Below are 20,271 nucleotides of genomic sequence, written 5' to 3' on the forward strand. Positions count from 1 at the left end.
ATGGACCGCTTTACCATCTTTTGTCAGCTCCTGTTTTTGTGTTTTAATCCAACGGCAGCCACCAGCCTCATTACAGGTAAGCTTCATCATACACTTATACAAAAGTACTTCAGCTTCTGCAAAAACTCCCATGTGGATCTTTTTTTGGGGGGTTCTTTTTGACTGACTCCATTCCGAATGTTGGGCTCCTACTCCTAAAGCGGACGTATTTGAAGCTAGAGGTAAGTGTGAATGTGTTTTATTATACAGTGTTATGTTTATTTTAAGAACTCTTTTGTTTTCTAATAATCAGTCACACTATCACACTATCAGTGATATTAAAACCCTTAACAGAGTACATGAATGTAGTATTTTCATTTGTTCCTTAAACTGGCCAAAAATGGTAAAGCTAAAGACAAACAGACAGATCCCATGCACATTTATGGAATTTAGTCCATTATAGTGCCGAATTTATGAATTATGTTAACATTTTAATTTGGACTTCTGATTTTCAACTTTTTCCCAATGAAAGCATGCAGCAAATTTTGACTGTTTTGCAAGGGTATTGTTGAATTATGTAAACACACTGGCCTTTACAGTGCTCAAAAGTCCAAAATTCTAATTAGCATATGGTAATTATACTTAGTGGGGAAAAAAGGGAGTACATTATTAGTATTAGTCGTTTTTTACCATTCGGATGAATCTGAAATCTGATATTTTTTCCTTCCCCAACGACAGCCACAATATTAAATACATAAAATAAATACATTTGTGACAGAAACCAGAGCAATATTATGTTGTCAAGCATGTTTTGTCATTGATTGCAACCACTGAGAGGTCAATTGTGTACCTGCGTGCAGGTCAGCGTGTGTGCAAGACGGACAAAGGCAGGCCGTGTTACAAACTGGCCTATTTCTCTGACCTGCGCCGGAGGTTGAACTTTGGGGAAGCCGAGCTGGCGTGTCGCCGGGATGGTGGGCAGCTGCTGAGCGTGGCGTCTGCGTCCGAGCAGAAGATCATTGAGCAGCTCATCACGGAACTGCGTCCGACCGATGGAGACTTCTGGATCGGACTGAGGCGTAACCACGGAGATGAGGACAGCAGCAGCAGCAGCGACTGTTCGGCGCAGTACCGCTGGTTGGATGGCAGCAAGTCCACTTTTAGGTGGGTGGTGGTGGGATGGCGTTAAAGATGATCACATGCATAGACCGCTTGTTTTTTTTTTTTCCTAAAAAACACAGACTACATCAGAATTCTTCATACAGTCGGTGGATTAGCAGCAAATGCAATCATAAAAGAATGTAAATATTATATACATAATATAATTCATTCATTCATTTTCTACTGCTTTTTCCTCACGAGGGTCGCGGGGGTGCTGGAGTCTATCCCAGCTGTCCTCGGTCGAGAGGCGGGGTACACCCTGGACTGGTGGCCAGCCAATCACAGGGCACATATAGACAAACAACCATTCACACTCACATTCATACCTATGGACAATTTGGAGTCGCCAATTAACCTAGCATGTTTTTGGAATGTGGGACTCCACACAGAGATGGCCGAGGGTGGAATTGAACCCTGGTCTCCTAGCTAGTTCGCCGTGCCGTACATAACATAATACTATTAAGAAATACTTTAGGCCCCTTTAAGCCAAAAATGCATACTTACATTTTCAAAACATTAGCATTACAGATACTCTGTTTGGGTTTTTTTTAATGTGTGTGACGAGAAGAAAAGCTCAGACTTAATGCCCAGTTGTTTGGTTCCACCTGTTGGTGTGCATGGACAGATCCCGAATATAAGACAACTCATCTTTTTAAAGCTATTTTCTAGGCAGCCTTGATATATACAGTTACATCAGTTTATTATAGGATACCTTGTTTTATGAAAATGCATCATTATGACATATTTATTGGCAAGAATCAGATCATAATACAGTACTTATTAGGAATCCAGTCCTGATGTCATTCACTATGCCGCTTTTTAGACGGTTAGATCTTTAGCTATGGTAGGTTGTGATGGATTGGACCATGTGATGGACCATTACAGCCCTCCATGAATTTCTTTTTTCAGCATTCACATAGTGCCTAAGGGAATTGCAATTCCTACTTTTAAACAGACTTCTCAGTATAAGCGATTATGGCAGCCTCCAAAATGCTGTTTGAAAAAGATCGATACCGCTCTCTCTTAAACAATTACAGTAACAGTGAACATTATAATCCTCGCGAGGGAAAGATTTATAACGTGGCTGCATTGGTTTTTATCTAAGTGAGCGCAATAAATGGTACCGTATATTTAGTGGAGGCAGCATTGAGATAAATGACTGTGGCTTCTGGTTTGCAGGAACTGGCACTGGGATGAGCCATCCTGCGGCTATGAGGTGTGTGTGGTGATGTATCACCAGCCGTCTGCACCACCCGGGATGGGAGGCCTCTACATGTTCCAGTGGAATGACGACAACTGCGAAACTAAACACAACTTTATCTGCAAATACACCGCAGGTACAGCCGCCGCATGCGTGCAAACATTGAAATCATTTCAAATGTGCTTCCACATTCATTGTTTTTATTTTCGCCAGAGAAGTCAGCTGACCCTTCTCCACCAAACTCCACACATGCAGGTAAGATGCAAAGCAGGATTCAATATTAATAAGCAGAATATTTTCCTACTAAGAGCATAGAAAACCTGACTTTCTAAATAGGGGTTTTAACATTATTAGAGCTCTGTAAACATTAAATAACACCCCTATATTCACCTTTACACTACTATTATTCTTTGTTTACACTGCAGGGACACAAGAGACGGTCGCTGCTAGCATAGCAAGCTAGGAAGCTAACAATTCAATTCATTTAATCTAAATTTGAGGGTTTCAAACGAAGTGGGGGATAAGTACGAACAAAAAAATAAAAAAAAATTACCACTTCCACAAGAAGGGGGAGAACTTTTTTCATGTTGGACATGCCATGGATAACTACATTACTTGCAGTGTTAGGGTAATATAATAATGATATAATGTCATCAGTGTAACACTCTTGACACCTAGTGACCAGAATACTACATATAATTTGTTTTTCAATATTTTTTGACTAAAAGTCTCGTCTTAAAACCCTCTTTTATTCTCTTCTATTCTCTTTTAACGCCGAGTGAGTCATATGGTCCTGTGTCTTTTAGTTCTAGCTTTTATTTTAATTGTTTTTATTTTTTATATTTGTATTGCTTTGCTTCTTGTTTTTATTATTTTAATATCTATTTTACTATTTTATTTCTTATTTGATCTTTTAGTTTTGGATTAAATTCAATCTGTGCCTTGATTTATTGTATTTTATTTTTACTTTTTATTTTACTAGACTGTGCAGCACTTTGGAAACTCTGTTTATAAAATGTGCTATATAAATAAAGTGGATTGGATTGGATAAAAATAGCCGTTAATGGAAGCATGGTGATTTTTGACAAACCTTTTATCATGTATTTATTTCATTACAGACGTCTTCCCTTCATCTGTGCCGTGGAATCCAAGTGACCACAATGCAAAGAGGAGCACCGGTTAACGAACTGATGAATCTATATTCACAAGTCCACGAATTTAACCTTTAAAGTCTAATCGCGTGTTGTAACGTCTCTCTCTCTCTTAGCTCTAAATGTTATCTACATCATCATTCCCACCATCCCGCTTATACTGCTGCTACTGACGGTGACGGGGGTCTGCTGCTTCAAAATGCTGGTCACGCGGTGAGAATCAGATAGCTTTGACCCCTCAAGTAATGATTAGAATCTTTTATAGTGGACTGCTTTCAGACAGAGCACGTAAAGTCTTCTACCTTAATTCAAACGTCAATACTGTATGAGCATCGATCACCGAGCAGATGATCCACGTTCCGCTAAAGAAAAACAAAGCGATGTGCTAAATGGATGTGTGTTAATATCCTGACTGGCATCATCATCAACATCATTCCTGCCAATCAAATTCTGTATTGATTTGAAGAGTTGTACGTATTGAAGGTAGCTAATGTCAAAGATCAAATTCCTTAATGTGGTTTACCAGTCACAATTCCAATGTATTCCCATTTGCATCATTTTACCAGTTGTTGTCAAATGTAAATAGGAACGCAGTACAGTGACAGTTTCCTGGTATGACATACCGCAGCTTTAAAATATGTTGTACTTCCAACAGACGAAGGAAAGAGCAGAAATCGGAGGTACCCCAGCCAGATCAGGGCCCCCAACCCAGCCCTACCCCGACCGATGTATACAACGTGATCCGCTCCCAGAAGGACGATGACTTGGTGTCGGCACGCCCGCATACTAAGAACTCATCCTTTTTGTGCTCCTCTCCTGACACCCCCACAGGGGACTACGACAACCTAGGTGGTCGCGACACTGAAAGCGGATTTGTGACTCTCGCCAGCACCGAGAGCGGCTTCCTCAATTTTGACCTCAGTGACCTCAGCTTGGGCCACCGAGGTAGTCGTGACCTCTACAACAGTAGCTTGGGGAGACAAGCAAAGAGGGACTTGACTGACGGGAGTCTGGGTCACCCCGGACAGTTTTACGATAGGAGTCTCGGCCGCCGAACAACCAAGAGTGAGCATTTTGGCAGCAGCAGGCCCTATGGGGACCACGAGTTGTATGAAGACAACGTGACAGCAAAGAGTGACCTCTATGACCTCAAAGTGAAGCCTGGGAGTCACACGGTGAAAGCGGACATGTATCAGACGTACACCACCAATGGCAAGATGGATTCTTACCAAAGCATCCTGGGAAACTACGGAAGCCGAAAAGCCTACCAGGCCACTCTGGATAGTTACAGAAGTGCTCTGAATTTTGATGGAGGAAGAAGATACTTCAATGAACAACACTGGCTGGACAGTGAAAAGTACTGATGTGTATGTTTGGGAGGTACGTATGTGTGTGTCCGATTATAAGCAACAGGATGATAAAGAAGCTGTATACTTCAAAAATATGTTTTTTGTTCATTGGGGAGAAATTGGTCGTTGAATAATGTTTGTGTAAACCACATAGAGTACACTATGTAGCAGCTTTCTGGATAAGCTAATCATTGGATGGGTCTTTTACATTGAAGTCTGCAGTGTTGCATGCACTAAAGAAGCTTCATTGAGACCTGTTAATTTTGCTTTTGATATCAATAAACCACTTCAAAATAATGCGCAGATACCCCAACATCATCACCTTGATCTTGCACACAATTAGCATCTTGATCTCTGCTAATATACTAGTAATATGACTATAGTAAGTGTGCATGGCATTTGCATGGACATTTAACTATTGATGTCTCACTGTTTGACGTCTGAAAATGTTCATTTGGTGACAGATTGGGTAAATACCGTTTATGTTTTATAACCGAATTGACACGACAATAAAGCAAGAATTCATTCATGGCTTCCTCTTTCTCAGTGAATCAATTTGTTTTGATTCATGATCCTCCCAAGTGTTGAGGTAGCACATTAATGGCAACCCAGCATGTTATCAAAGAGAATGTTCAATAAATTACATTGATATTTGTAATGATGTGTTATGTCTTGATATGTCTTCTGTGGTTTGTATGTTTAGGTAAATAAATAAATCAGATTGTAATACTGTTTTGTTTTTTATTTTCCAGATTAAAAAAAAAAAAAAACACAATGCTGCATTCACAGTCACATTTTTTTCATTACCCATCCAAATTAAATAAACCATTTCCATTCATTCTCCTCACTCACACCAAGCACAACAGTAAACATTTTTTATGACATGATTCAATTCTTCCATTCAGGCCACAGTTTGATGTCCAGTATGTAGTGAAACATAGACATTCAAATAAGCACACCTGAGGAACGATGCACACAAAAACACAATTTGTGTCCCTTATTAGTGTCAAGTGTGAATTTGTGTTCAAATGCACAAGCACACCAATCCACGCAGTCCTTAAATGGTCCGCATCTTCATTCCTTGAGACAAACATTTCTAAACCCAGCCAGCAAACACATAAACCGCACACTCCAACTGTGTCAAAGGAGGAAGTCATTGATTTTTTTTTTGTTGTATTTGAAGTTCAAAGATCAGCCGTGGCTGCGCATACGAGGCTGCTTTTGCCGCCGCGGTTTCAAGATGACGTAGTGCCGATAGCTGGTGTAGCGCTCAGATAGGAACGGGATGTAGAACGCTCTGAAGAATGGAGAGGACCTAAAAATACATAAAAGTGGCCATTTTGAGTTTCCGTTTGTATTTGTTTTATTATTTCTTCTGCGGCTTTTAGACTGTATCAATAAATGGGTGCTTTTCACATTTTCTGATTTTATTTCCTCTTTTTATTTAATTGATCATCTCAGTTGTCCTTTTATGTTTGCCATTATTGGGTAATTTATATTAAAAAAAAATGAAATATATAAAATGTGTTTATGAGGGATGCTCCGGGCTTTATGCTGCCAATTCCAACAGCCATGATCCAGGACTGAAATTGGCTAATACTAATACCGATCACATGGATTAACTAAACAGCACATTTTTTCAATTAATTTATGATGGATGTTATTGAGTGCTGCATAAGCGGGAACATTTCAAGAAAATGGATGGATGCATATATTGTGTGGAATGTGGAATACCTGGAGGCTTGTAGGAAAGGCTTATAAGCAATGACGCTCCACTCCTCTTTATTGGCTGCGTAACGTGGCTCATGTGGCGTTTCTTCTTCTGTATCGAGGTCTACCAGGTAGTGGCACTGCCGCACATCTACCTGCATGGAGCGACTCATTGGTCAGTAATTGTTGCTGCTAATACAGGAAAAAAAAAAGTTTGTGTGTGTCACTTACATATCTGCTGGGCTCCTCCAGGTTCTGGTCGTTCATATTAGCAGGGATGATCTGTGTGGCCAGAGAATCAGACGCATACGGTTGAGGGAGCTGACCTTTGAACTCACTTTGGATGAAGTGTAGTTGCCAGCTGGAGATCAAGAAAGTATCAGTTTACTGTATCATAATACATACATAATTCAATTAACAAAAATGTCCTTAATTGTGAAAATAAACAATAACATTTTATTAAAGTGTGTAATAAAACACTGTATTCCTGTATACTGTATTCCGACATCATTCCTGACATGCCACAATGAACATGAGTCTGATGAATCTGAATCTTGTTGAGGAATATGCATGTTGCTATGGGATAATTTTTCAGATTGGGGAACGTCAATCCATTCAGTTTCCACCAGTTGGTGTTGTAGTTTATTTGTGGTATTACAATATAAATAAGTTATATAGTGTAGGAATCATGGCTACTGACTTGTGTGGGAGAAGGAAGCTGCTCGGGAAGCGGTGCCACTCCTTGCCCACACACACACTAACTGGTCTGCCTTCGGGGACGGAGTGCAGATTGGTAGCCTTGGCAATGCGGTGAAACTCTGGGTATAAGTCCAGAGGAGCGTGGTAGCCTGTATCGTGGGAAGAAAATACGTCAAGTCAGGGTACAGAGATGACTGCGTCCTCACACACATACCTCTGAAGAGAGCGACAGAGCGAGAAAGTGACATCACACCGAAGACCACAACTGCGCTTAGTGCCAGCCAATTGGAGGAGACTGTGTAGTGCTCCAGTCGGTACCGGTGGAACAGGAAGTGGTAGCATTTCTGTAGGAAGGACAATAAATGACAAAATGCAGCTCTGATGGTCGCCCAATGCTCAACGTTATGATGGAAACACACCTGTAAAGACGAGAGGGCCACTGCGCCACTGAGGCAAATCAGAGGGTAGATGGGAAAGAGAAAGCGTTCTTCTTTGTGAGGTTGGGTAAAGAAAATAAACATCCACAAATACATGGGGGACAGAGTCAACCAGTATGGACGGCCCAGGTTCTGCACTGCAGGAAACACACAAGACAAGACATCTTACCAAAAAATTGTTAAAAATTAGTAAAATGTCCTTGAATTATGACTTGAAAAATGACCCTTAAAATTAATAAATGTTAGATAGTGCAGCTTCAGCTGTGAAGTGGACGCTAATATCTCATTTTAAAGTCTTGATCATATTTTGATCTGACACATCTTAAGTAAGTTTCATCAACTGTAAAAATACTACAACTTCTGCTTGGTCTGCCAACCATCGATGGGTTTCGAAAGGCTGGACTACTGCGTGATAAAGACAACAGCTTCAACACGGAGATGCCGAGAGCAACAACAAAAGACAGAGAGACTGACAACATGTGTGATGAAGGAATTCAATTGTGAAGAAGAGGATGACTTCAGTGGTTTTAGTTTCCAGGAGGAGGAGGATAGCGGTGACATAATGACTTTTCTGGTAGGCTACTCTTTAACTAGCCGGATTACATGTATTAGATACACCTGGTCTAATGTGGTCTAGAGCAGGGGTGCCCATTATGTTGATCGTAATCTACCGGTCCATCGCAAAGGTTGATTGGGCCAGTCACATGTGACATCTACATCATATGACATCAATCAGCTGACATTAGGGTCCTCTCCTGATTTGCTTACCTTTTTCTCTGGGGTATTTGAGGGAGTTTGTATTATTGAATGTTTTGTTTAATTACACTTGTTAGTAAACTGGCAACTTATACAACTTGTCCTTGATCTATTTGCACATTTTCATTCCACTCTTTTCCGAACCCGGATCCAGTACCATTATTAGTATATCGGTGTATACAAGTGCTACACATGGAATCACAGGAGCAGCTATTAGGATAAAAGGGGACTGAGAAAACTCAGATAATCTAAATTTATGCGCTAGCTGCTCACCATTAAACTTGTGGAGGAGTGTTTCCATGAGAACAGTGAGTGGCAGGGAAAACAGTGCCAGAACAAACACCAGGTTGAGGTTCAAAGCCCCGTTCATAAAGTAGAAGTGCCACGGCTCTGTTCCTGAAAGTAAAAACACCAGTTAAATACCAGTTAGTGCATTTGGTAGCTGGGCCTTCAGTGGGCCGGCTATATTTTTTTTGGTCAGACACTGTGACAGCCAATATCAAAAATAAAGATAGTAAATATTTGCCATTGCGGGGTTCAAACCACAGTAGCTCGTGCAGAGGGATAGACTCTTAAGCGAGCACAGGAATTAACACGTGTAAACTAACAGCAGTGACTGCCAATCAAAATTGAGCATCATTATCATCTTTTAAAAATTAGGTTGCATGTGTATCGAATGAAGTGACTGATCAGTGTGAGACAAAAACACTAAATCATGCTTCTGTAAGAAAATATAAACGTTGTGTATTAGTAAATCAAAACAAATACATTAAGTTGGCTTGAGGCTTCCTCTACAGGTCAAAACAGGTAATGCAGCTTTAAGAAGAAAAGCTTTCTCTCCTTTCAGTACTTTTTAGTTCATAGTGTAAAATGTATTTAACGACAAAAATTAATCTTTAAGCTCAACTGAAGTGTTATGGATGTATAATTAGTTCTTTCAATGGGCACTATGCCACTTCTGACTCTTATGTCTAGTACTTGTGCCAACATGATATAAAATATGACATTAGAGGTGCGTGTTAATTACCATAGAGATCGGGCCCATGTGGTGTGAAGACATTATAGAGTAGAATATTGAGAGGGGCGATCACCAGTTTGCCATAAAAGAAAGAGTCCACTGCTACCAAGGGACCCTGAAAAAGACATTTTAAAAAATATTTGAATTTTGCATACATTCAGGTTGAACTCTACTCTTACAACGTTGCGTTCTCTTACCAGTAAAACCAACACAGCGACAGCTGACCAGGTGATAAAACTCTTCCATTGCTGCTTTAACACCAGCAGGTCAAAGGCAATTGGCAACCTGTAAATGAAAAGTGGTTAAACTATTTATTATAACATTATTTATTATATTAATTTGGAAGAGTCAGCTGAGAAAAATTGATCACGGCACCCAATCAGAGCAGAGAATGGCCAGGCAACAATAGCACCAGCAGCTACACCCATTATGGCCAACGGTGTGGAGTCCCGGAACCATCCTGTCATGGCGACCAGCGTGGTGTACATGCAGAAAGAAGATGGCAGAAATGCTGCAAAGAAAGAAGAGTCATCACAAACAGAAAACATGGGATTTCTACTCTTGTGCCAAATAAAATGGAAGAATTTGTGGATGAATTTGACCAACCTGCAGATGAGCAGAACATTCCAGAGCTCAGGAAGAGAAAAGCAAACATCAAGCGGCCGACGTGCAAACCAAACTTCTTACAAACGGCCCTGTGTCACAGACAAACTTGATTAGGTCAAATACTAGAGCTGTATCAGAAATTCTGAAAGTTCAAAAATGATGCTTAGCTTTTCATCATATGTTGCTCACACTCATATACTGTAGCTAAGTAAGGAGACTGAAATATTTGAAACATCTTTCACTGAGATGGTCAACTCACTTGTAAAAATAGAGCTCACAGACGCAGCAGGAGAAAGCAAGGACACACCGCACAATGTAGAACACCAAAACCTGCAACACAATTGTAACAACACAACATTATTACTGATTGATGTCATAAGCGATGGGCCTGTGTAGATGCATACCTTGTTTGTCTGTAGTACATGGGCGGGCAAACAAGCCGGGAGAGCATGCAGCCACAGGTAAGCGTAGGACCTGATTGCATACAATGGAGAATATTCCCAAGTTTGCATCCCTGTGCCATAAAGCAGGTAGTGCATCTGTCAGAAAAAAGTTATCACAACTATTACAGGCATTAAAAGCTCAAGTACCAAACATGACATTATATTTAAGCATCACTTTAGGTGTTTTATTTTGCACTCACCGGTTCCCAGTAGTTGAAGGTCTCATCGCAGTCTGAGATGTTGCTGAGCAATGCTGCACAGAACCGTGCTAAGAGCAGACATTTAAAGGCAGTCGAACCTTCCGGTGCCCATACCTGACCACCGCGACTTATTGAAGAAGAAGAACATACAAATTGCTAAATAACTTTTGCCAGCCACAACATTTGGTGCACCATCAAGAGGTCAATCACATCACAGTGTCAATCAAAAACCTGACCCTGGAATGACATCACATTGGGCTATGAATTCAGTTCAAAACATGTTTGCAGCTGATTTGTTATACTTAATATGTCAGATCTGTTATATAGAAGATATTTGAGTAGCATAGTTTGCAGTAGACCCTTAAAAACAGCATTGTTCCTGTCCTGAGCAATCAACAAGGATCTTATGCAGGCATTTTAAACAATGGATGCAGCATACTTGAATTTTGCACAAAAAGGTTGCCTGGCAACGCCGCTGCTTGCACATTTAGAAAACACACTCCCACACAAGTTGATTGACCCAAGTTTGAGACAGTTAGATGCAGACACTGATCCATTCAGGAAAGGGTCACACCGCTGCGTGGGTGGGACTCTGGAATAGTATAACAAAGTAGGCACTTCCTTGTTCAAGATCTTCTGGCTTTCTCCTTTGAAGGGCAGAGGTACAGTACTGGACTGTAATGCTTCCGCACTTGACAGTCACTTTGTTTTAATGCTCAATCTACAAATCTACAAATTATTAAGCCACTGTTTTTAATTCTCTGGCCAGCTCCCGTGTCGCTTCCTTCACGTTTGTTGAAGACTGAGGGGGACTTCTGCACCATCCATTTACCTCCATGCACGGAGGTCGGGTAGGGAGGAGGGGCAGGAGCCCATTTCATTGGCTCATACATAGTACAGAGTGACAAGTGAGATTTCTGCATCAAAATACCAAGAGTTATAGTGCAAATCCATTCTTTATCAATATGAACGATGTTTGTTTTTGATATCGTGCTTAAAGGAAATACGTATATATTAATAATAAAGTTGTTATTTTAAAGTTACGAAGTTTATTATAATTTTTTTTATAAAGCAGTTTTCAGGTATAAGCTTAGAATTTGTGAAGCTCAAATGCTATTACATATACTCACCAGAAGGGTGTGCTTTTTTTCCCTGCAGCATCGTACATCATGCTAATTATATGCAAAATTGTGACGTCATCCAGAGACTTCTACGACGGCCAATAGGTACCTTTCTTACTGAAAGGTTGCCAACAGTACACATAAACATCTCAAACAACCATGTTTCTGCGATAGCTAAGCTACACACTCAATAAAAACAACCCTTTGCAGTGTTTGATGAATGCAGTACATGTTGACTACGTCTTACTTTATAGCCAACATATTATAAATGCTAAGTACGGGAGAATTAATGACCAACTGAGGCCAACAATGCAAATGGCTATGAAGCAGAAGCAAGGCATAGAGTAGGTTACATTTTAAATACTGTAAACACTATTTCACTGAGTTTTTAAAATAGCTGTCGTTAGGAAATTGGAAATAACTCAATAGCTAGCTAGCTTCTCGAGGTGCCAGACAGCTTGGGACGGGCATGTCAGCACCGGCGTGTCTACTGTCTCTCCTCCCGGCTCGTACTCACTCTTGCCGAGTGTCTGTAGCTTTGCTCTCATCGGCTCCTTTCTCCTCTTTCGGCAACCGAGCCTCGGTGGACACGTTGACATTGTTCGCATCTTGTCTGCTGCCTCGTCTGGCTCGCTGACGGAGCGCCTTGGCCGCCATGTTTAAAGGCGAGCCTCCAGCGTCAGCCCTCGTTTATTTCCGCCAGTGTTCGGCTGCTAACAGGTCACATGAGAATCTACTGAACTCGCGGGAGAAGTTCGGCCCCCAATGACTTATCCACACAGAGAAGTGTGGCTCCTAGAATAATTTAGTTGAAGACAATCTATGAAATATTCAAAATAAATACAATTGTTTATTTGTAAATACATATGATATACTACAGGAGTCTTGCATATATTGAACAGTATACTGAATACAGTTGCTTATCTTTGTAATTTTGGCTATAGATTATAGCATATCCTTTGCATATTGCAATTACAGTACTTCTAATGAGATTACATAATTCACTGGTATAACAGGTCCCATTTGAAATATTCAGCCTGAATTAAACATATTGTAAACACAGTTTCACAACATTTGACTAGTTTTATGATGTAATTTACAATTCTAATAATAAATATTTAGCAGCTACCTGATTGTGACTTCCAAGCAGGAGGAAAGGAATGACTCCAAGCGTTTGTGAAACTGGAGGGCTTGAGTATGAGACAGTGCGTGTGTGTGTGAGCGATAGATGAGTCTGTAGCAGTAACTGGTCTGGCACAGGTCCGGATGTGAGAATCTGTCAATGAGTTTAACATGTTCTACTGTCCCACAGGTGACCTCTCGGACCAATGCATGGAACTTCTTCTCGTCCAACGTCGTGCCGGTCCAGAAACTGATATCAAAAATGAAGAGCTCAGGGAAGAGAGAGAAAGGGGTGAAAGGTGTTCCAGGCGATGGGCGGAGCTCAAACTGTTTCGAGAAACGCGGGTCACATGACCAAAGTAGCCGCCAGTCTGGGAGTGTGAACATGAGCACAGCGAGAAAGTCCAAATTCAAAGACACAGTCAAGCTAAGTTGGCTACTTGTGCCACTTGTGAGCACTTTACCAATCACTCCCATTGGCTGGGCCATCAGATGCATGCCTTCCTCTTTGCTAACCATGGAGATACCATAGGGAGCTAGCAGCTTCTCCAAAGTTTCCTCAAGAACCTTTGCTGGCTCGTATTTTTTAGGGAAAACACCACTTAGGAGGAGCTCGTGAAAGACAGGCTGAGCCCAATGGTTGATGGGAACATTGTAGAACACCAAACCACTGATGCCAAACAGCAAGCTTTTCACACCATTCAATCTCTGTTCATCTTCCACTTCTGTCTCACCATAATATAGGAGCTCCTCCATGTGGGGGCGCAGTGACGGACGCAGCACATAACCAGCATTCTCCCCCTCAGGGTCAGGTGAGCACAGGGACTTTCTCCCATCTAATACCTTACAAGTCCTCACCTTGTCCATTCGCTCTGAGCTAGCACAATTCTTCCTGATGTCAGAACACTCCTTACCCTCTTCTTGATCTGTGGAGCTACAAGCCTCACAGTCCAGCTCTTTCTGACAGGCATGAATCCAGTAGCAGAGTGTGTTTTTAATATCAGGGCAGCATGTATGCAGCTGTTTAACCGTGAGGAGGAAAGCAGGAGTCTGTTTCGCCATGGACACCTCCCACTTTTCCTGTAGTGTTTCGAGTAGAAAGTCTTGCACCAGTTTGACAGGATGGCCAGAATCTGATGAAAGGAACTCCCTGCGGAAGGAGCAGAACAACAGAGTAACCAACTAGAAGGGTACCGTGTGTAGTGAAGGCCAAGGCTGAACAATCCTAATTCAGATCAACATCTACTTGACAACATATACTCAAACCTCAAAATTTGTTTTAGTTCATGAGTGGACCAGTGACATGCGATCAGGGGAGGCCAACAACCCCCAAAAATTATAACATGAAACCAATATGAATACCTCTCAATTGAACTGTATTGTAAATGTATTTTCTGTCCAATTGTCCAAAATGGACGATTACACATCCAAACTCTACAAAGTAACAGTAACTCTTCCCAGAGAAATATAGCATGCATGTACTGTACTTCATATTCATTCATTCATTCATTCATTCATTTTCTACCGCTTTTCCTCACGAGGGTCACGGGGGGTGCTGGAGCCTATCCCAGCTGTCTTCAGGCGAGAGGCGGGGTATACCCTGGACTGGTCGCCAGCCAATCACTGGGCACATATAGACAAACAACCATTCACACTCACATTCATACCTATGGACAATTTGGAGTCTCCAATTAACCCAGCATGTTTTGGAATGTGGGAGGAAACCTTATATTCCTGGGATAATTTGGCTGCCATACATTGGGAAAACCCACGCGTGCACGAGGAGAACATGCAAACTCCACACAGAGATGGCCGAGGGTGGAATTGAACCCTGGTGTCCTAGCTGTGAGGTCTGCGTGCTAACCACTCATCTGCCGTGCAGCTTCAAAGTAAAACATAAAACCACAAATGTTTTTCAGTTTATAAATGAATAATAATACATAATCCATAATCCTGCTAACAGGAGGTTACGATACCTGGACATGAAATCACTGAGCTCTGCTGGTATGTTGTACTGGACCTTCTGTCCTTCAACCACTTCCTCCACTTTACACACTTGAGGGCAGCTGAAGGGAATGCTGCGAGTGAATACATGGATCAACGCGTTCTCCAAATGAAAGCCTTTATCCTGGCTCCTGTACAAAATGGAATTCAATATTAACTACCACTAATTAAAAAAAAACATCCAACCACATATTTAATAAACTGTCATCTAGGCTGTTTTAACACTCACCTTAACATCTTACCTGTATCCGGTGCACTTGTAGCTGTGGTATTTCTCACTCTGGAAAGGGCGGACGTCACTAAGGATGAGTTGCGCCTCTGCTGCCATGGCTACCACCTGCCAGCTGTTGTGCCACTCTCGCTTCGGCTGGTCAGCCAGTGTCCCGCCTTGTCCGTTACACAGGGAAATATGGACCTCCCCGTCTTTAGTCAGGACTTGAATGCAACTGGAACGATAGTGACACAACAGAAATTTGATTTCTGATTCTGTGTTGATTGTACATTTTACTTTGGATAACGTAAATATCATAACAATATTGGACTCGTAAATCCCTGTTAATTATACCTGAGGAAGAAGTCTTTAAGAAGTTGACGGTTCTTTTTAACACCACTCTTCCTCCCGCAGTGTGGGAAGTTAAATACCACACGGTCAAATACATGACCCTGCAAGGGCACACTTTCCTCAAGCTTTGTGCTGTCCACCTCGAACAGCACCCTTCCACCTGCAAGACACACGAAAAAGGTGCAGAATGTGCAGGGGAAAACACACAATAAATCGAAATGCTCATTGACGCCAACCCTCACCGGAGTCCTTGATGGTCTGAATGTTATTAGATGCTCCCTCCTGCCGCAGTGCCTCCTCTTGGGACTGCAGACAAGTGGCCGTGACGCTCATCTGCGATGGAGCATGCAAGCTACACAAAGCAGCGGAAAAGGAGAAGTTCCCTTCTCCCACCAGCAATACTGACATTGAACGAGACATCAGGTTGTTTTTTTTTTTTAAGTAATCTCCTTCGTCCTCAAAAGCAACAGAACAAGGGCGAGTATTAGTACATATACAGAATTAATTCACATATGTTCTATCGCCATATTTTAGTATGAGTAATTCGTTTTTGTCTGTCTTGTGAGATTAAAATCCACTTGACCTTTTTCGTGATTTACGGGGAATAATCTCACCTACAGCGCCTGTGTTGGTATGCCGTGTTTCAGTTGTAGGAGTCCGGACAGGAATCAAAACAGTAAATGTTTTTTCTGCACTTCTAAAAAATAAATAACATTTATAAATATATAGATATATGTACTTTATTAAACCTTAATTTTAAGCATTGAAATATATTCAATAACATCACTTTAATTTATGCTTACCCGTAAATACTGTATTTCAGAAACAAGTTTTCACGTGGCTATGTTTCTAACAGGACACATTATCGAGTGACACACAACAGCTAAAGGACCAACCTCTTTCCATTTTTTTTAGCAGCAGCTCGTCATATTAATTCACCTGACAGACTTCCCAATGTATGGCAGCCAAATTATCCCAGGAATATAAGGTATTTATTTAGCAAGTTGAAGTAGGACAGCAGAACAAAAATAATACTTAGACGGCGCCTTTGATGATGCTAAGGTCGTGCAAGCTAGCGGTACTGATGTTACACTCGTCATCCCTGTAATTGCTACAAATATGTTCATATAATGTGTTTACATAGACAGTATTTTTAAATCTGAATGCTTAAATGAACTGGCATTTTGTTGTCATGTTGCTCGTCCTACACATTAAGCAGAAAGATGCCTGCACAATGAAGTTAGGACCTTAATTCTTTCCTTTATTCCGTTACCCTATCCTATCTATTTCGGTCTTGTAAAGGAAATCATTACATCATCCTGCCGTGTCTTAATTTGTATATGAGAGGTTGTGTTTGGAAAATACATGTAATATAAATAAAATATATCCCGTGTTTTCCATAGGAAGTTTTCCAGCCCCATGGGCAGTGTTCTGGCTTTGTCTTCCGGTCCGGGCCACCAGAACTGGCCATTTTCCACGGACCACCCTCCTTCCCGCTGGGATGCGCATCCTGCTCATTGGTACAGCCCACCACGCTGGGAGAGGAGAGATGGACGGCTACCTAACCCAGGCAGCTTTCACTCCCTACACAGGAGTTGCAAAGGTATTTCTTGTACAAAATTGAGTAGTAATGATCATAATAATTTCGAAAAACAAAGTGATCTCAATTATAAGCAAGGAAATTGTTGTTGATATTTTTTTGCAGAATAGTCAGTGAATTATAAAGCATATTTGTATGTTCAAAATATCCTTTATGACCAGTTTTCCCTTCTATGCCTCCAGATGTATTTCCTCAACAGATTGAGGGAGTCAAGATGATTGTCAACAAAACTCTGAGCAGCTTCTTCAAGGTGATGCTTGCCTTTCATATTTACCGCATGCAGCCACAACAGTAGGTACACCAGCCCTATCGATGAGCCGTATGTAGATTGTCATATTTGTAAAGGCACCATTTTTTATACACTGTAGGTTGATAATAGGTTTAATTACCTGAAAATAAGAGACTTACATAGCATGAAAAATCAAACCTGCCTTTTTGAGAGTTTATTTTTTCACCAAAAATTCAAAATTTGCATTCAGGTCAGTACTGTAGATTGTGTACTTACTGCTGATCTTGGACTGCATGATACAATGTGTTTATATATATTGTAGCCTTATCTTAACTGGCATACATGCCTATGTTTGTAGGTCAGTCATACTCTCCATCTCAGTGCCGTCAGTCCTTCATACTATCGATTCCATGTGGAACATCTGCAATCTGACGACTACAGCAAGGACAAGGTCTGGTACAAGTCACCACTGTGTTGTCATTTCTGTGCTTTGCTTTGTTTAACATTGTCTATCTTCTTCTGCCTGTAGGATGCACCTGCATTAATTGGCGAGATGGATTCCTCAGGCAGTCTGAATGCTCACGCTCTGCTGCATCTCACTGAGCGTGTGCGAGCCAGATCCGTGTTCCAGGTAAAAATCTTTCCATCTTTATTTTTCTCCTGTCACAGAACATGAAGTGATTTCCCACATGTGACTAAAAAGTCTAATTTACTTTAGACCCAGCAGTCACAGTTTGTAACGTGGCAGTTTGAAACCGAATACAGAGGGAGTGACTTCACTGCTGCTGTCACGGTGGCTAACCCAGATGTTCTTAGAGAATCAGGTGACAAAATAGCAGTGCCACTCGCCAGACACTTTATTACGTACACATGCACAATCGTAGGCTTAGTATTTTGTGCAGGTGTACATAATTTTGTCTTGCGATAACAAGTCATTAAATGTATTTTGTTTGTGGATGTGTTTTTTGGGACAGTTATCCTTGTGGCTCACTTCCTCCAGAGTGTGTCATCTAATCTGGTGTTGGGAGGGGAGCTTGTCTACCACAGAGGCAGAGCAGAGGAGGGTGGAATCCTTACACTGGCAGGACAGTATTCAAGTGGGGATTCTTTCATTTAATTGAATGTTTGAATGTATTTTTTTAAATATTTGGTGGAACTCACAGTACTTGTTCATCCCGTTTTGTTTTCAGGCCCAACGTGGGTGGCAACACTGAATGCTGGGAAAGGAGGAGCCCATGCTAGCTACTATCACAGAGCCAACAAACATGTACTTATATCTAGTACCTACAATACCTGACTGACTTACTCATATCTAGTACCTACATTACCAGACTGACCCAAATATGTTCGGATATATATATATATTTTCACCACGTTGTGTTTTACAGCTTGAAATGTAAGTAACATTTTATAGTGCCTGGTGGACGTTTTTAGTGAACATATACGAGAAGCATGTTCATTTTTGAAAATAGCTCATCTTACCCGTAAATACACATCCTCCATACACACGGAACACACTTCCATGACCGTCCTTCAAAATAAGTGCGCCGTTACGTATGCAGTTGGACTTGCATGGGTGACATCTTCCTTAATCACAAGCACAGGCATTGGTTTGTTGAAGATTTAGTTGCAATGTGTGCAAAGGCTGACATCTCGTTAGCCATGAAGAGTTAGCCACTTTGTTACCAATACACAAATGTGCTTGACAATTTGTGTATTTCATGATATGGCTTAAGGTTTTTTTTAATCGTGATTAATGCATTTTATCCACAGTTAACTCTTGATTAATCACAAATAGGCACGTGACAGTAGGGCCAAACTGTACATGCACATGTTAATTGCATATTTAAAAAAATAGCTGTTAGGGAAAATCCTCTTATCTGCAGATCAATAATATAATGGAAGTATTTGAATTAATGAAGAATTTTTGCCTACATGTTCTCAACAGATCCAAGTAGGGGTGGAGTTTGAAGCTAGTACCAGGACTCAGGAGACCACAACCTCATTTGGCTATCAGATGGAACTCCCAGAGGCCAACATGGTTTTTCGAGGTATGCTAGATAAAAAAAAATATTCTATTTTTTAAATTCTCATAAACATAACTTAAAATGCCTGTTGTATGCCTGCAGGTATGATTAACAGTCGGTGCATCATAGGAGGCGTACTGGAGAAGCGCCTGAGCCCGCTCCCTGCCACTCTGATCATGGGTGCATTTGTAAACCACCGCGGTGACAAGCTGCAAGTAGGTCTTGGTGTCAATGTGGGACAATAGTCCACTTTTTCCTAGTGGTTGACTTGTCAGGGAAAAAAAACACCAAGATACCTGCTTCCAGGTCTTCATCCTGGGACTCTTGGGAGCTGAGTACCAGATTGTCAGATCGTTTGCGTCTTGAGTCCGAGAACAATTCCTGAATTCTTGTCTTGCAATCTACCTCTAAAAAAAAAGGAGGAGTGTTATTTTATTATTGTTTTTTTTTTTGGTTGTCGTCCAATTTAGTGGGGATAATTAGTTCTCTCTCTTTGACCATATTGCCATTTATTCACAAGTATACAACAGCAGTAACAAAACCAATGTTATAATAGTGGTAAGGGGCGAACTGCTCAGCCAGCATTATTACCATTGGTGAATTCAAGTGTAAGATGAATGAGTTTCATACCAACAGATGAGAAGCGCAAACGACATTTTAAAGTGCACACAGAGCGAGATAAAGCTGCTAAATGATGACTTCAAATGCATTCAATACCATTGTTTATTGACGCGGTGGTAATTAAACACCCCTGCGATATTTTTTTTTCCGTTAGTAGAACACACAACAGGCAACTCTGTGGTAGATAGACAAGAGGCGTTAATTGGAGCAATTACGATAATGGCAATACTGTATCATACAGTATGATGCAACCTGCACTACTGCACGCTCGGATT

General features: G+C 41.1%; 4 protein-coding genes across 6 annotated transcripts; 2 read left to right on the forward strand and 2 right to left on the reverse strand.

Annotated features, from left to right (window-relative positions):
- Positions 1-5,149, forward strand: layna (layilin a). Its single transcript, XM_058086283.2, has 8 exons — positions 1-76; positions 201-221; positions 840-1,143; positions 2,320-2,477; positions 2,555-2,596; positions 3,460-3,519; positions 3,609-3,705; positions 4,148-5,149. The coding sequence occupies exons 1-8, from the start codon at positions 1-3 to the stop codon at positions 4,854-4,856; spliced, it is 1,467 nt and encodes a 488-aa protein (XP_057942266.2). The 3' UTR covers positions 4,857-5,149.
- A 419-nt stretch (positions 5,150-5,568) lies between these two features.
- Positions 5,569-12,548, reverse strand: alg9 (ALG9 alpha-1,2-mannosyltransferase). 3 transcript variants are annotated; one of them, XM_078787740.1, is made up of 15 exons: positions 12,347-12,544; positions 10,711-10,844; positions 10,472-10,606; positions 10,327-10,397; positions 10,068-10,156; positions 9,837-9,972; positions 9,659-9,746; positions 9,471-9,576; positions 8,717-8,839; positions 7,670-7,824; positions 7,465-7,594; positions 7,252-7,399; positions 6,783-6,912; positions 6,576-6,706; positions 5,569-6,156 (listed from the first exon to the last, which is right to left on the reverse strand). In XM_078787740.1, exons 1-15 carry the CDS (start codon positions 12,486-12,488, stop codon positions 6,033-6,035), a joined length of 1,842 nt encoding a protein of 613 aa, XP_078643866.1. In that variant the 5' UTR covers positions 12,489-12,544; the 3' UTR covers positions 5,569-6,032. The 3 variants fall into 3 exon arrangements, with proteins under 3 accessions (XP_078643866.1, XP_078643865.1, XP_078643863.1); XM_078787739.1 differs by having other exon boundaries at positions 7,465-7,824; positions 10,711-10,837; positions 12,349-12,548; XM_078787737.1 differs by having other exon boundaries at positions 7,465-7,824; positions 12,347-12,547.
- A 142-nt stretch (positions 12,549-12,690) lies between these two features.
- fdxacb1 (ferredoxin-fold anticodon binding domain containing 1) lies at positions 12,691-16,169 on the reverse strand. Its single transcript, XM_058086276.2, has 5 exons — positions 15,762-16,169; positions 15,523-15,679; positions 15,200-15,403; positions 14,930-15,088; positions 12,691-14,103 (listed from the first exon to the last, which is right to left on the reverse strand). The coding sequence occupies exons 1-5, from the start codon at positions 15,937-15,939 to the stop codon at positions 12,957-12,959; spliced, it is 1,845 nt and encodes a 614-aa protein (XP_057942259.2). The 5' UTR covers positions 15,940-16,169; the 3' UTR covers positions 12,691-12,956.
- A 203-nt stretch (positions 16,170-16,372) lies between these two features.
- Positions 16,373-19,854, forward strand: LOC131137889 (mitochondrial import receptor subunit TOM40B). Its single transcript, XM_058086287.2, has 10 exons — positions 16,373-16,507; positions 16,923-17,122; positions 17,302-17,369; positions 17,707-17,799; positions 17,878-17,979; positions 18,067-18,172; positions 18,323-18,445; positions 18,539-18,615; positions 19,297-19,399; positions 19,478-19,854. The coding sequence occupies exons 2-10, from the start codon at positions 16,939-16,941 to the stop codon at positions 19,618-19,620; spliced, it is 999 nt and encodes a 332-aa protein (XP_057942270.2). The 5' UTR covers positions 16,373-16,507; positions 16,923-16,938; the 3' UTR covers positions 19,621-19,854.
- Positions 19,855-20,271: the final 417 nt, after the last annotated feature.

This window comes from Doryrhamphus excisus, linkage group LG21 (genome assembly GCF_037039965.1).
Source record: "Doryrhamphus excisus strain RoL-2023G ecotype Guam linkage group LG21, RoL_Dexc_Guam_v1.1, whole genome shotgun sequence".
NCBI lineage: Eukaryota > Metazoa > Chordata > Actinopteri > Syngnathiformes > Syngnathidae > Doryrhamphus > Doryrhamphus excisus.

What these genes read in the sequence shown, in the direction of transcription:
- layna (XM_058086283.2), top strand. Translation starts at nt 1, where the DNA reads ATGGACCGCTTTACCATCTTTTGTCAGCTCCTGTTTTTGTGTTTTAAT. An exon ending in ACCAAACTCCACACATGCAG is followed by an intron (nt 2,597 to 3,459) that starts GTAAGATGCAAA and finishes ATTTCATTACAG; the next exon opens with ACGTCTTCCCTTCATCTGTG. An exon ending in CAATGCAAAGAGGAGCACCG is followed by an intron (nt 3,520 to 3,608) that starts GTTAACGAACTG and finishes TCTCTCTCTTAG; the next exon opens with CTCTAAATGTTATCTACATC.
- alg9 (XM_078787737.1), bottom strand. Translation starts at nt 12,488, where the DNA reads ATGGCGGCCAAGGCGCTCCGTCAGCGAGCCAGACGAGGCAGCAGACAA. An exon ending in TGTGAGCTCTATTTTTACAA is followed by an intron (nt 10,157 to 10,326) that starts GTGAGTTGACCA and finishes TCTGTGACACAG; the next exon opens with GGCCGTTTGTAAGAAGTTTG. An exon ending in CCTTTCCTACAAGCCTCCAG is followed by an intron (nt 6,157 to 6,575) that starts GTATTCCACATT and finishes ATGTATTTTTAG; the next exon opens with GTCCTCTCCATTCTTCAGAG.
- fdxacb1 (XM_058086276.2), bottom strand. Translation starts at nt 15,939, where the DNA reads ATGTCTCGTTCAATGTCAGTATTGCTGGTGGGAGAAGGGAACTTCTCC. An exon ending in CTTAAAGACTTCTTCCTCAG is followed by an intron (nt 15,404 to 15,522) that starts GTATAATTAACA and finishes CTATCGTTCCAG; the next exon opens with TTGCATTCAAGTCCTGACTA. An exon ending in CTCAGTGATTTCATGTCCAG is followed by an intron (nt 14,104 to 14,929) that starts GTATCGTAACCT and finishes CTCCTTCCGCAG; the next exon opens with GGAGTTCCTTTCATCAGATT.
- LOC131137889 (XM_058086287.2), top strand. Translation starts at nt 16,939, where the DNA reads ATGGGCAGTGTTCTGGCTTTGTCTTCCGGTCCGGGCCACCAGAACTGG. An exon ending in ACTGGCAGGACAGTATTCAA is followed by an intron (nt 18,446 to 18,538) that starts GTGGGGATTCTT and finishes TTTTGTTTTCAG; the next exon opens with GCCCAACGTGGGTGGCAACA. An exon ending in ATCACAGAGCCAACAAACAT is followed by an intron (nt 18,616 to 19,296) that starts GTACTTATATCT and finishes TGTTCTCAACAG; the next exon opens with ATCCAAGTAGGGGTGGAGTT.